The 16,618-nt window shown below is 42.3% G+C and overlaps 1 protein-coding gene and 1 long non-coding RNA gene across 3 annotated transcripts in view; one reads left to right on the top strand and one right to left on the bottom strand.

Moving 5' to 3' along the window:
- BEAN1 (brain expressed associated with NEDD4 1) overlaps nt 1-11,190 on the top strand; it is a 118,399-nt gene extending 107,209 nt beyond the window's left edge. For both annotated transcript variants that reach the window (XM_032803764.2, XM_032803763.2), the window contains one exon: nt 8,181-11,190. In XM_032803764.2, coding sequence (XP_032659655.1) covers nt 8,181-8,529 — 349 coding nt within the window. In that variant the 3' untranslated portion in view covers nt 8,530-11,190. The remainder of the gene's footprint in view (nt 1-8,180) is intronic.
- Nucleotides 11,191-15,044: 3,854 nt separating this feature from the next.
- Nucleotides 15,045-16,536, bottom strand: LOC142047961 (uncharacterized). The gene is made up of 2 exons (XR_012657294.1): nt 16,469-16,536; nt 15,045-15,673 (listed from the first exon to the last, which is right to left on the bottom strand). It is a non-coding gene; the product is annotated as an uncharacterized LOC142047961 (long non-coding RNA).
- Nucleotides 16,537-16,618: the final 82 nt, after the last annotated feature.

Here is a 16,618-nt window from a genome sequence, read left to right as displayed (position 1 = left end):
GTGGGATCATTGTCCAGGATGGGTTGTAGATCCCTGATGATGCGTTGGAGGGGTTTTAGCTGGGGACTGTATGTGATGGCCAGTGGAGTCCTTTTGGTTTCTTTCTTGGGTTTGTCTTGCAGTAGGAGGCTTCTGGGTACACGAAATGTTCGTAACTTAACAAAACTTTAGGTTTGTTCTTTCAAAAGTTTACAACTGAACATTGTCTTAATACAGCTCTGAAACTCTACTATACAGAAGCAAAATGCCTTTTAACCTCATTAATTTAAATGAAACAAGCACAGAAAGTTTCCCTACCATGTCAAATCTTTTTTTAAAACTTTTCCCGTATTTTTTTAATAGTTTAAGTTTAACACAATACTGTACTGTACAATATTTCCTTTTTTTTTTTTCGGTCTCTGCTGCATGATTGCATACTTCCGCTTCCAAATGAGGTGTGTGGTTTTCGAGTCAGTTCGTAACTCTGGTATTTGTAACACTGAAATTCTGCTGTACTAGTTTGAAGCATGAATATCCAGACAAAAGATCATAGGAGGTAGGGCGATCAAGCAAGTGTGAAAAATCATGACGAGGTGTGTGGGGGGATGTAATAGGAGCCTATATAAGAAAAAGACCCAAAAATCAGGACTGTCCCTATAAAATCAGGACATCTGGTCACCCTAATAGGAGCATGCAAAAATCTGAATACCATGTTAACAAATATTATTGGTCCCCAACCAGGGCCGGCTCCAGGCACCAGCAAAGAAAGCAGGTGCTTGGGGCAGCCAACGGAAAGAGGCAGCACGTCCAGGTCTTCGGCAGCAATTCAGCAGCGGGTCCCTCAGTCCCTCTCGGAGCAAACGACCTGCCACTGAATTGTCACCAAAGAATGAAGCAGTGTGGTAGAGCTGCCGCCGAAGTGCCGCCAATTGCAGCTTTATCTTTTTTTTTTTCGCTTCACCGCTTGGGGCGGCAAAAAAGCTGGAGCCAGCCCTGTCCCCAGCTAATGTCAAATAACACAAGTTTCATCTTCCCAGTATCAAATTATGTCTCTGAATGATCACTACTTTAGGCATTGTGCAGTTAAGCTCAGTCCTGCAAACACTTACATTCATGCTTAGCTTCACTATTGTAAGTAGTCCCATTGAAATTGATGGGGCTATTCATGGTGGTAAAGTTAAGCATGTGCGTAAGTGTTTGCCAGATTGGGGCCCTCCTTTGTAGAATTTTACACCTTTTGACATCTATTTTCCCCTTTCCCTTTATTTAAAAGGAGAAAAGACATTTTCTTCTTTTACACTGCCCTTTAACTAGGTATGTAGGATGTCACTGATGTGGTACACATTGACTTTTTCCCCCCCGTGGTAGCCACTGTAGAATGCAAACACAGTCCAGTGGGGTATTCCCACTTTGAATCCCAGGGAAAAGCAGGAAGTGCAAAGGAACACAAAAATGAAAACAACCAGGAAAAATATGTTAACCGCTCTTTTTAATCAACACCAGGTTCCATTTTCTAAAGGTCAGTTTGGTTTTTATTCTATTCAAGCCAGTTCAACCCTTCCCTAGTTAGACTGCTAGCTATTGACATTTCTTTTTATCCAGAATGTAGTAAAACATTTTACTCTACAAAATAAATGGAACGAGAGCACCAAGAATAATGTGACTTTTGTTGCTAACATTTAAAAAAACAATTTAAACACTGGCTGTATGTGAACTCTGGGGAGAACAAACAAGAACCTTGACACTGATTCAGGCAGAAAAGTGAGTTGGCATACACAGCATGACTGAGGTCTGAGTGAACTGAGCTCTTGACAAATCCTACACACCATCTCAAGTTTAGTTAAAGTATAGAACTGGCAGCTAATATCAAGAACTGGCACTGACTCATCTTAGTACAGTTGTACTATTAATTAGATGGCTGTAAAATGAAATGTATACTGTCTTACTAGGGAAGTAAAGGGATAAATAGAGCCAAGCTTGAGAATGCTGAGAGAGAAGGTGGGTGACATTATATCTTTTCTTGCACCAACTTCTGTTGGTGAAAGGCAAAAGCTTACACAGAGCTCTTAAAGCTTGGCTCTCTCCCCAACAGAAGTTGGTCCAATAAAAGATATTACCTCACTCACCTTGGCTCTCTAATAGCTGGGACCAACATGGCTATAACTACACTGCATACAACAATGGACGATTTTAATGTAGTCCTTCCCCAATCGCACCACAGCGACCCACACGCTTGTACCAAACTAATGAAAGTAAAATTGTATACATCCTCTGTGTGCTGATACCGTCTCCACAAATGTACTGTAGCTGTTTATTAAACTGCAGAAGCTACTATGCACTTTTGACCACCACATCTACCCTCTGGCCATAGATCCATCTCCCAAGGACTTGCTGTGCCATTCCAACACACATCCCCCACCCATCAGCTTCAAACCACCACCAATTTTTAATCAACCTGACATAGAAGCATCTCATACCACCCAGCCTCCAAAACATCCAATGTGTAACAAGTCATCAAAATGTGTGACCAGTGACCAAAATGTGACAGTTGTGTTTTAGTGCATGTTCCACCATAATTGACTCTTTATAGTGTTTTTTTTAAATGCAAAGCCAGGTTTTAAGGGTGTTTTCTCAGCAATGTGAGTCAATTAAACCAGTTTTGTGAGTTGTAGCAGCCTTCCTCCCCAAAAATCATCCTCTTCGAGATTGCAAAACTGAATTCACACACCAAGAAAACAAGTTTTACATTTTAAAAACATTATAATCTGTCAGTTATAGCAAGATATGCAACAGTGCACAGGGGTCACACATTCTGATCATTTGGAGCCCTTGCCTAGGCTGCCCCAGTTCAGTAATGCAGCAGTCCTATTCCTTCCCCCCCTTCACACACACACACACACACACAAACTGGTGCCCACTTTCCTCTTCAGTTACTGCAGCTACACATGCACACACAATATGTCAGCTATTATTAATGCAAACCCTCCCCTTCACACACACACACACAGATGCTCATTCCTTACCCCAGTCCAATTAATACCTCGCCAACACACACACTAATGCCATTCCTCCCCCAGTTACTGCTGCTTGGGTCTCCCTACCTTACTGCTGTGCACCCACTGTCTTCTTGGACCTAGAAGCACGATATGCCTTTCTGGCCCAGAGCCAATCCACTCCATGGATCAAAGAGACTAGGGCAAGGAGCAGAGCAGGAGCCAAGCAATTTCAGGTGGAGGCAAATGGAGCCAATGCCATTGTCACAGGTGCATAAAAAGACTCCCGATAGCTCTTTGCCCCATCTCTATTTAAAATGCCTTCTTGGCTGGGCAGCTCCCCTCCTTCTACTGTTGGTCTGTCTGCTGAGGTGCAGGAAGTGAGGTGCAAAGGCGCAGGTGGCCCAGAGGTGCAGGCTAGCAGGGCCTACCCCCAAGGCACAACCTGAGGATGCCAGGGAGCCTCCAGTACAGTGGAGGGGTCTGTTCCATTTTCTGTTTCCAAATGTAGAACTTCACCCCAAAATTACCCCAGCCAGAGGCCAAGAATAGGGGAAGATTCAGCCCAGGGCCACTGACATCCTTTGCATACATAAATACTTACATGGCTTTAAAACACATCATTTCACAACCTCTGCAGGGCTGTTGGGAAAAGCAGCTTTACGGCTTTCCAATGGCACCCAGTGCTCAGGTCTAACCCTGGAAGAGCCTGATAGATCTGACTTTAAAACTGTGACCTTAAAAAAAGCTTGTTAAGAACATATTTAGAGGAGTTTGTTAGTCTCACTGTACACAGCACAGAGAGAGTGATGGTAACTAAGACACCTGGCCTTGCAGATGGAAAGATGCAAGAAATAATCCCTATTCAATTGCTTTAAACTCCCTAAAAACTCTTTGAGGAGGAATGGTTTGTGAAACACATGAGGCATACTCAAAAAACATGACTGTGTGGAGTGGAATAAAGGTGTTATCAACACTCATTTGAGATGATCTATTCCTCCTGTAGGTAAGGACTACTCACATGAATAAGGGTTTGCAGAATGACGTTCACACAGTGTGTGGTCTGGGGCTGTGCGTTAGTGTGTGTAAAGAATGATATTGCATACATTAGTACATGTATTACTGCAGTACCTACATACAAAAAACAACATTAGAAGCAGAGGTGAAAGTAAGCTGGTACAGCGTGCCAGCAAGAGCCGGCGTGCTGTACCAGGGTGGCCCAGCTTCCCCAGAAGGCAATTTAAAGGGCTGGAGCCCCAGACTCTTTAAATTGCTGCCAGAACCCTGCTGCTGGAGCCCTGGGGTAGGGGTAGTGGCAGCGGGGCTCTGGGCATTATTTTAAGGGCTAGGGCTCCCACTGCCTTTACTGCCCTGAGCTCTTTAAATAGCTCCCAGATCCCCACTGTCGCTAACTCAAGGCTCTGGAGGCTATTTAATGGGCAGGGGTGGTAGAAGCAGGGGAGTCCTGGGCACTTTAAATAGCCCCCAGAGCCCTGAAGTAGTGGTGGGGCTCCAGGGGCTATTTAAAGGGCCAGGGGCTCCCACTGCCTCTATGGCCGAGGCCCTTTAAACCGCTGCCAGAGCCCCCAGCTACTGCTGCTACCCCAGGGCTTTGGCAGGCTCTGGCAGCTATTTAAAGGACCTGGGGCGGTAGAGGCAGGGGAGTCCAGGGCCCTTTAAATAGCCCCCAGAACCCTGCTGCTGGAACCCTGGGGTAGCAACGGCAGCCGGCGGCTCCAGCAGCGGTTTAAAGGGCCCAGGGCAGTAGCAGTGGCTGAGCCCTGGACCCTTTAAACTGCTGCTGGAGCTCCCAGGTGCTGCTATTACCCCGACAGGGGAGGGGGAGGGCACTAGGCCAGGGCTGGCTCTGACCCCCCTCCCCCCATTCCCACCCCTTCTGCCTGAGGCCCCGCCCATCCAAGGGGCCAGAGCCGGCCCCAAACCAGCCCCATACCAGTAAATCCCTATTTCTATTTTCACCCCTGATTAGAAGAAAGTTATGGTTGCAAAGTCAAGCACTCAAAAGTTAGGAAATGCCTGTGTAGCCTTTGTTTGTCCCTCTTGTGCATAATGCATTATAATATAGTCTTTAATTTCATAAGCATGTACTGTTCTTTCCTCAAAACCCTGCCTCATTCAGTGCACAGGACAGATGGTGCTTAGTGAATGAGTAGCTATTCAATATTTCTTTTTATTCTTGGCATCCAATAATAGAAAATTATGGGCATTCAATTATAGGCATCACTACCTGTGCCACCTATGATAAATAATTATAGTTGTTTGCAAGGTTAATTGTGCATTGTAAGCTAATGAAGCACCATCATTAGCCAAGAACAACTTATATACTGAACACTTACAAATTTTCAGAGAAGACTAATTCCACATTAATATCAAGACCCTGAAATGCAAATGAAACACAACAGTGTATTTCTAGCTTCCAGAGTAAAAACACAATCTTTGAATGATTTATAGTTCCTGCTTTGCAACGATAATCTGCAAATTCAGCACTGAGAGTGCCAAAAAGATATTTAATTGAAAACCTGGCAAGTGTTCCCCATTAGATTTTTAAAATGTGATCCTGATTACCAAAAAAAAAAGCAAGGTGATTGAATCTGCAGTGGTGGTTTGTTTGTTTTTTTTATTTCTCCAGAGCATATATAGAGAAACACCATATTGCTATTTTACATAAAATACACTGAAAAGCAAGTATTGGCTATGGGCATTTTGGTTTTGTTTCATTTTGATGTTTAAAAGCCTGCTTAAAGTCTACTTCACAAAGGACCATTTTGATGTTTATCCCACTCAGCATTTTATTTTTGCCGAGCTGCGCTACAATCCATCATAGATATTAAAAGAGATTATTCTGAATCCTAGGAAAGGAATTTTGATGATCAGATAATAGCAGTGACTAGGGCCTTGATCCTGTGCCCTGTCCCATTTTAGTCAATGTCAGAATTCACAATGACTTCAGTCAGGCACTACAACTGCTGCTTTCTCCTTTCTGTCTGGTCAGTAGCATGTAAACCTTTCCCTCACTGCCCTGATCCATCTTGTCCTCAGCACTGCAATCCACTCGACCTGGCACTGCATTGAAAACTGAGGCAACCTTCTTGCTAAACCAAGTCTCTCACTATGGGACACTCGTGCTCTGTGATGGGCATTAGCTGCCTCTTGGTTTCTGGGTAGGATTTCAGGGGTTGGTTTTGACCTATAAAGTTGTAACTAGCTTGGGACCCACTTATTTGGGAGGCTGCCTCTTCCTGTGCAATACTGACAGTTACAACAATGGAGCATCCTGAGGATCAGCCAGAAGGTGGTTCGCTGGGATCCACCTCAACCTTATTATTCATTCCACCCCCCCCCCATTATACGGCTGCTTTGAAATATCTCAAACATACCCCCTGCAAAGGCTGTCTGTTTTCCCTTATGCAGAGGGCTGAGATACTGGGGCTTTTGGAAAGTTGAGTAGACTTTGGATGGGCTCCAGATGACTTCTTGTGACATGAGTTGAGATATGCGATTGGAGAAGCTGTTGGGCTGGATAGCTCTTGTATCAGCCCCATCAAGTCCATTGCAATCAAAAAGACTCCCATTCACTTCAAGGGCTTTTATTCAGGCTCTGTATCCTTCAAAATAAACATGCTGTTCTAAATACCTGTATAAAAGTCCAACCTTCCAAGGTGCTGAGTAGCATTCACTCCCATTGACTTAACTAGGAGTTGGCACTTTGCATCATCAGATTCTTAATCCTTAGTTCAAGGTCTGATTTTATTGAAAGGAAAATCAAATACGTTGGGAAGCTTCAGTAGGATTAATAAGGAATGGACGAAGTTGGTTTCCAAGTGACTTACGAAAAGAACGCAACCTTTTATCTGCTAGGCTTTGTTTCTGAAAAAAAAAAAAAAAACCCAAAAAACAATTTTTGCTCAAGGTGTAAAGATCACAAGTTAAAACAAAACAATTACTTTCTTATGGGGAAATCTGAATTTCAGAGTTTAAAAGCATTTGCCTCTTCTTAAAGGGGCAATCCATGAAGCTAAAAGCAGAAACATCCACTGGATTTATGAGCTCTTTGTTAACCAGATATATTAGCAATGCACGCTGCATTTTTTCACTTCATCCTCTGTCTGCTGCAGCCAGTTTTGCCACCCTCATTCATGCTGAATAGGACACGTACACCTGCAAACAGTTTCATTGAAATCAACAAGACTACTCATGGACAAAAGTATTCTTCACCACGAGTAAATGTGCAGAATCAAGCCTCTTCTAAACATTACATAGTTCTGCAAGTGGCCTGTGACATCTCTCAGATGCTAATATGATTGAGGAAATAGATTCTTAATGTATCTGGCTCCAGCAAAACTGGCTGGCAATTCAGTTGAGCAGGATGGGATTTAGACAGGAAATTTCAGCCTATTTATTTGGGGGCAGATTGCAATTGACCCTCAAGCAGCCAGGCATGGGATTAAGGGGGAGTGAGACACTCCCAGCATGGTCACACTAGAACTTCATGCATGATGATCTCCTTCTGCTACACAAGCAAGTGGGCAGGGAAGAGAGACAGAGTGGCTGGAGGTTTAACCTCTGCACCTCCAGGCCAGAAGAAATGAGCAAGTCCAATGGGAAAATAAAGAGAGAAAGGATATTCTTGTGGTTAAAGCACTGGACTATGACTCAAGAGGACAGCATTCAATTCCTGGCTGTGTTACAGGCTCCCTGTCTGCCTCAAGTCCCTGTTTGTAAAATGGGCATACTTCTTTTTCCCCGACCCATTATCTGCTTTGCCTATTTAGATTGTACGCTATTCAAGGCAGGGTCTGTCTATTACTGTGTATATGTACAGTGACTATCACATAAAACAAAAAAAGCATCAAAAAAAGCATGAAAGCATCATTTTCAGGACTGCGGTAAGTTGCTGGCTCATACCAGGCGAAGTGTTACTATGTGCTACTACCACCGGAAAGGGTTGGGCCTGAACACTCATTGAAACTCTGATGCTTAACTTGACTTTTTCCACTATCTCTTTGAAGACATGCATTTAAGTTTTCATGCTCTTAAGTTTCCAAAGTGGCAGGTCGAGGATGCAGCCTGGAGGAAAGAATATCAAATAATCGCTTCCCCCTTTATTTTACCTGCCTCTTTTACCTTGAAAACAACTGTCTGATATATTCTGCCCACAAACCTAACATTGAATTTGTTTTCTTTCAGCTACGATGAGTGCATTGAGCCTGGAGCGACACAAATCTATATTCCTACAGATGATCCTCCACCCTATTCTCTGACAGATCCTTGTCAAAGGAATGAATTGTCTATAAACATTAGCTTGGAAGAGGAGGCAGCCTCTGGGACTACAGGAAGGTCTTCTAATTATCCAGTCAGACTGCAGGACTTGCAGCAGCCCATCTCATCAATTTCTTTGACAGCACTCACTCTCGAGGCTGCCCCCCCATATGAGACGGTTGTGTGTCAACAAAATAGGCCCATTCCTCTGGTTCCAATGGATGTGCTGAAAAATTCTTCAACTGACTGTCAAACCCTTCTCAACCAAATCATCTAAATGCAAGTGGCTCTTTCCATCCACTCTTTAGGAGGAGACTGTCAGGATGAGAAATTGGGGTTTAAACAGAAGAATAAAACCCATAAAACTTTTATCTATTTTATATCTTTAAATGAGGGTGGATTTTTTTTAACAGTGAATTTTGAAAGTTTAGGTAAACTTTTATCTTTGGGCTTTGAATTATTCCCTGGTGTCTCATATAAACAATTGCAGAATAAAACACAGCAACAAGCAGTGCATCCAACCTTTTTTAAGCGTTTGAAAAACACATTCAAGTCAGCCACTGTTAATGTAGATACATGTTAACCAATTGACACTATTTGTCAATGTTATGGTATTTGCATGTTGTAGAGCAAAAAGAGGAAGAAGAGTTTTTTGTTGTTTGTGTATATCATTGGTACATTATAACAAATGTCTTAGAAATAAGAAAAAACCTATAATTTATAAAGCATTTTTTATTTAAATATATTTCAAGTAGACAGGCTGGATAGTATCTGGAAAATGTGGTTATCATAACTACTCATCTACTCAAAGGTGATGAAAGACGGTATTTTGCTATTCTTAACCTTTACATATATTGGCTACCATGATTTTGATGCCATTCCAAAGAGTGCCAATCCCACCTCAAAATACAAAAATATGGAAGTGTTAGAAATGTCAATGGACTCGCAGAAATGCTAATTGGCTAGACCTACAGCAATGGGTTTCCAAAATTGCTAATTGATGAGGAAGGCCTAGGCCAGTCTTCCTAGAAGCTCTTCCTGGTGGGGTTGATACATGTGAAAATTCCATCACAGCATGGTGGCTTGGCATAGCCATGGTGGGAAAGGTGGTTTGAAATACTAGCAGGTAGGTTAGGCCTGGTTCTCGTGGTACAAAGCTGCATTTCCAGGCATTAGCTAGTCGTCTTTCAGAGTTATAAGCCTACATTGCGTTCGAGGGATCATGATCTTTCCCTGCAGTAATTGCCAAAGTGCAAAGTTAAAAATAGATGCCAGGACTTGGCATGCACAATGACATAGTGAATCTTATTTTGCAAAAAACCCTTTAATCATTCATGATCTCTTTCACTGAAACTTAGCTCTCCATAAATCTTGCATCTGTTCTTAGATCTCTGTCACTCATATATCTGAGAGAAATCGACTCATTCTAGCAATAACAACAGAGGTAAACTCTGTAAATATGAAGATTTGATCTTACTTGGTATGGTGAGCATATACCCTCTGTAGTCCAGATCCTCAACTGGTGTAAATCAATGTAGTACCTGTGAAGCCAATGGATCTAGCCCATGTTGGTAAATCTCTTGCAGATAGTTCTTCAGTTTTCACATGGGCAGAAAGGACCTCAGTTTAATATCTCCTCTGAAGGACAAGTATGTAATTACTTCTTATGAAAATGAATACAGTCGTATGTTGTCATTGCTTTGTTTTCTTTCAGATCATTGATGAAAATGATGATCCCTCATTTAGTGTTACATTTTGAGACTTTATCAGTTAACCAGTTTTTAATGTGTGCCATGTTAATTTTATATTAGTCTAGTTTTTAATAAAAAATATCATGTCATACCAATTCAAATGCTCTGCAGACGTCTAAGTATATTACATCAACACTATTACCTTTATCAACCAAACCTGTAAGATCTCAAATTAGTTTGACAGGATCTGTTTTCCATAAACCCAAGTATAGCTGTATAAATTTAATTTCCTGCCTTTAGTTCCTTACTAATCCATCACTGACAAGATTTAAATCAAGGGTGGATGTTTTTTCTAAAGTATCTGCTGTAGAAATTATTTTGGGGCAGTTCTATGGCCTGGGCTAAACAGATCAGCCTGGATGTGCACAATAGTCCTTTCTGGCTTTAGAGTCTATGAATTTAGTAGGACCTTACCCCATGAGTAGTCCTACTGGAATCAGTGGGCCTACATGCAGAATAAGGTACTAGTTAAGTAAGGGTGACAATCTGACCCATAAATATTAGAAAGTAAAAGAGAGTTTAGAAAATTCTCTCTTTTGTAACTATAAAATTGTGGTGCTGGGAGTGTCTCTTGAAGCTGAGACCACTTTGCACCTCAGAGGATCAGGCCCCCAATCTGTTGTTAGGAACATACAGCTAAGAAAGTAATTTTTAAATATTATTTTTAACCTGACAGTGTCTCTTTAATTTATTTCATTCCCCTCCATTAATTTTCCATGTATGGTGAAGAGCTAAGATTTTTTCCCCAAAAATCTCATTTTGATGAAGGCAGTGGTAAGAACGGCAGATTTGTATTTATCTAGTGAAGGAGATGTTACCAGCGCTGAAACTGTAGCTATCTAATCAAACTCTCTGTTCAGACACTAGACTAAAACAGTCTTAGTATTGTAATCTGAATTACAGGTAGCATGATTGTTCACAAATAGCTGTCTGCTCCCCCTTATGGTATATTGTTTTATAAAATAAACTCATCTGTTTATCATACTATGTAGACATCATTCAAAGGGCCCAATCCACCAAAAATATGTCCAGCTTGTTTGTCAGAGAAGGACACAGTAGCCAACTAGAACATCATCTTCCATACTCACATTCAGCATAGAAGCCAGGCACATACTTCTGCTGATTTGGGCCTTAACAATGATTAATTGTTTATATGTTTTAAATAAAATAAATACTACTAACAATAATGTAGTACTTCTATAAGTAATTTAGCACTGAGTGTACAGGTATGTTATCTTGTCATATACTTACTATAAAGAAATACTTGCTTTCTGAACAGTGACCAATGAAAAAGTGCTTCTTTTAGTAAATAGTATTTAACTGATTTTTTTTAAAATTTCCTCCAAATTAGAATTAGAAGTAAAAGTATGTTATTAATTGTACTAAGTAACTCTGCAATTAGTATTTCACTGAAGTGAATTGCTGGAATGACTTTTTAAAACCTTGTTGGTAATTCTTTTTAAACATGTGAAAGCTAAACATCATGTGGGAATAGTTGGACAAGTCTGAATGGAAGTGACCCAGATACTATTCAGGACAGAGAATACCATTAATAGACGTTTGTATGCAACTATAACCTCTCTCCAGTAGATTTTAGTACCACTGCCAGAGTAAGAAGCGTTGACTATAGTTTTTTTTAATTATGTAATAGAGAAATCTAATTTCTTAGAGAACACAGGACTATTTAAAGGTCCAATCTAGCCCCTACTTATTGAAGTCAACAGGATTCTTTCTCCAGAGTTTAATGGGAGTTGGGTTAGACCCTAAGAGAACTATATCCTGCTATCAGGTTTTGCCCCAGACACTCTCTTAGCTTCAAAGGGTGTCTTATTGGCAGGCTGAGTGCAGGATAGTGCCTTTTGTTTATCTCATTATTGTCAGGAAAAACAGTTTGGACACAACTGTGTTTCTTGTTGTTAACATTGGCACATGTCTGTATTCATCTCCTTTATCTGGGGTATTTTTAGTATACTGACCTTTGCAGACTGAACTTTTAGTAAAGAACATATACGTAAATCATAGAACTCCTGTGCTTTTTGTTTTGTCTGTACTGATGTCAGACCGCTCGCTATCTTCTTTAGTTGTCTGTCAACTGACTAGGTTAATTCAGGGCAAGATTATGGCTCCCTCTACACACCCTCTGTGGGAACTAAGCGGGAGAAGCTTATCTTCGGGCTACTCCCAGTGTCAAAGCACAGGGAAGGCCAACTTCCATGGAGTCTAGCGGTCAGGGCACTCATCAGGGATGTAGGAAACCCAAGTTCAAATCCCTAAGTACCTTTGTGAATCTAAACCTTAGTCTCCAAGTTCAGTTCAGCTCTGGTGTAGGTGAGCACAATACGTCTTGTATTCCATGGGAATTGTGCTTGCTTATGCAAGAGCTGAATTTGCTCCTGAGTTTCATCATTCTTTCTCTCTTGAAACTACTAACCAGGTTTTTGCTTAGTTGCGGTCTTTGGAACATAAATATTACACTAATCATCCCAGCAGTGACAAGCACTTATTTACCGATATATATCTGGTGAGCTCTCTCTACTCTTTTGCTCTGAATGAATCCAATAAATTCAAGATGGAGAGGCACTTTTTGCCAGGTTAGATGCCAACAAAGATGAAGCAATGAAAGATCCTTGTAAAAACGAGATCGTTGTGTCACAGCTTTGCTCCCAACAAGATATTTTATGTTGGTGCAAGGTTAAAGCCAGATTTATTTCTGTGACACAAACAGTAAAAGATACCGAGGAAAGAGCAAAGCACAGACTGAGCAACAAACTCGTGTTTTGGATTAAAAAAAAAAAAAAAAAGGGCATCTGCTGGGAGTCTGTTTGGCTTAAGGAATTGTAAATGGACTATTGCACCTTGCACAGCTAAGTCACCGGCACAAACCCAGGCCATGTTGGGAGTGAGAGCTGGAATCAACCAAGTACCATCTTGTGTTTTGTGCTGGTGGTTTCAGAAATGTTTTTGGAGGCCAGATTTCTAAGCCTTTGGAACAATCTCCCAAAAGAACAGGGCTGCCCGGGGGGGAGAGGGGGGCAAGTGGAGCAATTTGCCCCAGACCCCGAGCCCTGACCCAGCGGTGGTCCAGGTCTTCGGCAGCATTTTGGCAGGGGGGGCCCTTCAGTGCTGCCGAAGATGCAGAGCGACTGAAGGGTCCCCCACTGCCGAAATACCAAAGACCCAGAAGGCCGCTGGGTGAGTACAAGCGCTGCAGCTTCCCCACTTTGCCCCAGGCCCCCTGAATCCTCTGGGCGGCCCTGCAAAAGAAAGGGTAGAAATCCCATCTATGGAGACATCTAAAGAGACAACAGTAGAAAATATAGTTCAAGGAACACCTCTCAACCCATGCAAGATTAGACTAGGTGACTATCAGCATGTTGTGTGCATGCAAACACCCACACACAGCTGTACTGCAAAGTAAATCTGGCCACTTGGAGCAACAGCAAAGCAAAAGTCCACCTCCTGCCCTGCTAGAGTACTTCAGTCCTGCCAAAAAGCAGCACCTCTGTCTAGGAGAATGTAATACAGGAGTTTGAATATGGGACCTGCATTTTATCTTCCAGCTCTAGCTCTGATCCTTATAACTGGCTGTCAGCCTCTCTCTGCCACACTCATTCATCCTCTATCCCATCAACTCTCAGTCCCAGCTGCTACCCCTCTCCTCCCTTCCACCAGCCTTTAACGCTCTCTCATAATCCAGAGCTCACCTCAGCACAATGGTGGGGGAATGAGCAGAAACATGGACACTGGGCCCCAGTTTGGGTCAATAGCTGTCGGCATATGGTGATGGTGCAGCTGTGCTGCCTGTAGGCTCCAGCCATACCATGTCTCTGACTCCAGGGTCTGGGAGAGGGGTCATCGAAATAGTGCAGCAGATGGCCAGCTGGCCTCATTCTTGCATGTCTTTTATTCCTAGCTAAATCAGCAATTTCTATATAGCAATTATCCAGGCATGATTTCTACACAAGAAATTCCCAGTGACATTTCACTTGGAATGATTATTAAGGCACATATTTCTAGGAAGCCTGAGAAGTCAGATTCAAAACTGGTTCGATTGCAAAGAACACAGCTGTCTTGTGATGAGAAGATGGAGCAGCAAATGACTGTGTTTATGTGAATTTGGGATTTGGCACAAAATTAACCAAGGGGAACCATTTATTTAAAGGGATTAAGAAGAAAATGGTGTTTAAAAAATGAATAACTATCTTGTAACTGGGATAATCAATTATGAGTGACGCCATTAAGAATTTATGGAGCCAAATTCAGATCTGGAATCAGCAGGTGCAGTTCCAAGGCCATCAGTGCAGTGAGGCTGAATTACACTATCTCTGGTTTGGTCTTAATATAAACGGCGGTCCTAGAAGACCAATCAAAGAATAGGAACAGAAGAATGGGGGGAGGGATAGCTCAGTGGTTTGAGCATTGGCCTGCCAAACCCAGGGTTGTGAGTTCAATCCTTGAAGGGGCTATTTGGGAATTGGTCCTGCTTCGAGCAGGGGGTTGGACTAGATGATCTTCTGAGGTCCCTTCCAACCCTAATAATCTATGATTCTAAGACTGGCACAAACACTGTGCTGGCCAAAGACAAGGAAGCCCAAATCCAGATTCCAAATGCAAACATCACTGAATTTGGGAAGTGTTTGGATCCAGATCTGAACTACTCTTCTAGGTCAGGGGTCTCAAAGTCCTGGCCCACAGACCATCTGCGGCCCAAGAACCTCCTCACTGCAGCCCACAGAGGAGAGATGCATGCAGCCACACTGCTGGCAATGTCTGCTGCAGGCACCGCCCCCACAGCTCCCATTGGCTGGGGGAGAGGGACAGAAATATCGTCACCAGGCAGAGTCAGCCATGGAGGCAGCATCACTTTTTTCCACATTGCATATAAATAGATTAAAATAGCAAACACAGCTACCTGATGCACACCTTGCTGCAATCCTGAAGGTTTCAACTGCTCAGTCACTGGGGCCAAACAACAACCTGACAGAACTGAAGCGTTGCCAGGTCTCTGGCAAACACTAAAAACTTACTGGCAGGCGAAGAATTGTATAAAGTTGTATGATAGTTTTATTATTTCTAAGAAATTTAAAATTAAAAAATTAAACAAACATTTTCTTTTCTGAACACCTTCTTCAGTGACATTATTGGCCCATTGGGAAGATTTGAGGACTGGCACCACCTCTAAGGTAAATTGAGTTTGAGACCCCTGTTCTAGGTGTTGCATCCAAAATCTAGATTACAAAACTACCCCACCAAAGAGGGTCGGAGGGAGAAAGGATTCCTAAATCGAAACACTGCTCACATTCAAATCCTGGCAATGCAGAGACAGAGTAAAATAAACTGAATGTAATATCAAAATAAATAGCACAAGGAACAGGTTGCATTATTCACAATCCTATTTCATTCGGACCCTCCAGTCTTTAACGTACCTAAAGCTGCTGCAGAGTTTCTCTTCTGCTGCTGAAACCCAGGGCATCTTGTGGAATGAAGGTCTAGCCTGGCATGGAAATCATGTGACCTTGTGCAGACATTTCCACTGAGCTGGGGATGGGCCCAGCAGCTTCTTGCTATGGAATTTTGGACCTGGATAGTTAGTCATACCTGTCAGGAGTGATGGCACCTCTTCCCAATCGGAGTGACCAGTTAGATTAAAACAGCAACAGGTTCATGTTCCTGTTGGGAATAAAAGTAAACAGTGAAGGGAGGTTTCTAATGCAACAGCTGCTTTCGTGATATAAAGGATGAAAAATAAAATAAATAAATAAAGGTAACAGAGAACTTTACCTTTCCTGCTGCGAACTACTCAATATTTTGTGGGTTGCGCTCATGACATTGTCCAGACCACTTGCCTCCCACCCCAGCCATCCAATCCTGCACCAAATAAAGTCAACAGCAGTTTTGCCTGCAGCAATGGCTCAAAATGCTGCAGTCACTGCTGCAAACTGTTTTCCTCTGGCCTATCTCTACTATTGTAGAATACTGCAGTATTCAGAAGGGGAAAACTGTAACAACTTTAGGGCTGCCAGTTTTGGTTGGACATATTCCTGGAGGTTTTGTCACATGTCAGTCAGTCTTTAATTAAAGAGTAATCTTTAATTCCTGGAGACTCCAGGACGATCCTGGAGGGTTGGCAACTACAGCTCCAGGTATGTTACTGATTGGAGGTCTGAATGAACTATTATGAATAATGACAGGTTTCAGAGTAGCAGCCTTGTTAGTCTGTATCTGGAAAAAGAACAGGAGTACTTGTGGTAAGGAGATATATATACACATACAGAGAACATTTACTATATGTTCCATTCTAGGCATCTGATGAAGTGAGCTGTAGCCCATGAAAGCTTATGCTCAAATAAATGCGTTAGTTTCTAAGGTGCCACAAATACCCCTGTTCTTATTATGAATAACACAGCCTATTCCTTGCGCTGTTTATTGTGACATTACAGTCAGTTTGTTTTACCGGGCCCCTACATTTCCAGGAGGATCCCATTATTGTAAGTAATCACAGTGAGGAAGCTGCAGGGACAAATGGTGAACAGCCGAAGAATAAGTTTCACTTTTGCTTTGGCCTTGTGCTTTCACTTCCTGATTCCACAAGAGCTGTTCTTGTAATTTGAGCCT

The sequence above is a fragment of the Chelonoidis abingdonii genome, chromosome 19 (genome assembly GCF_003597395.2).
Source record: "Chelonoidis abingdonii isolate Lonesome George chromosome 19, CheloAbing_2.0, whole genome shotgun sequence".
Taxonomy (NCBI): Eukaryota; Metazoa; Chordata; order Testudines; family Testudinidae; genus Chelonoidis; species Chelonoidis abingdonii.
The sequence above is the reverse complement of the archived record's forward strand: the minus strand, read 5'-3'. Positions and strand labels throughout refer to the sequence as shown.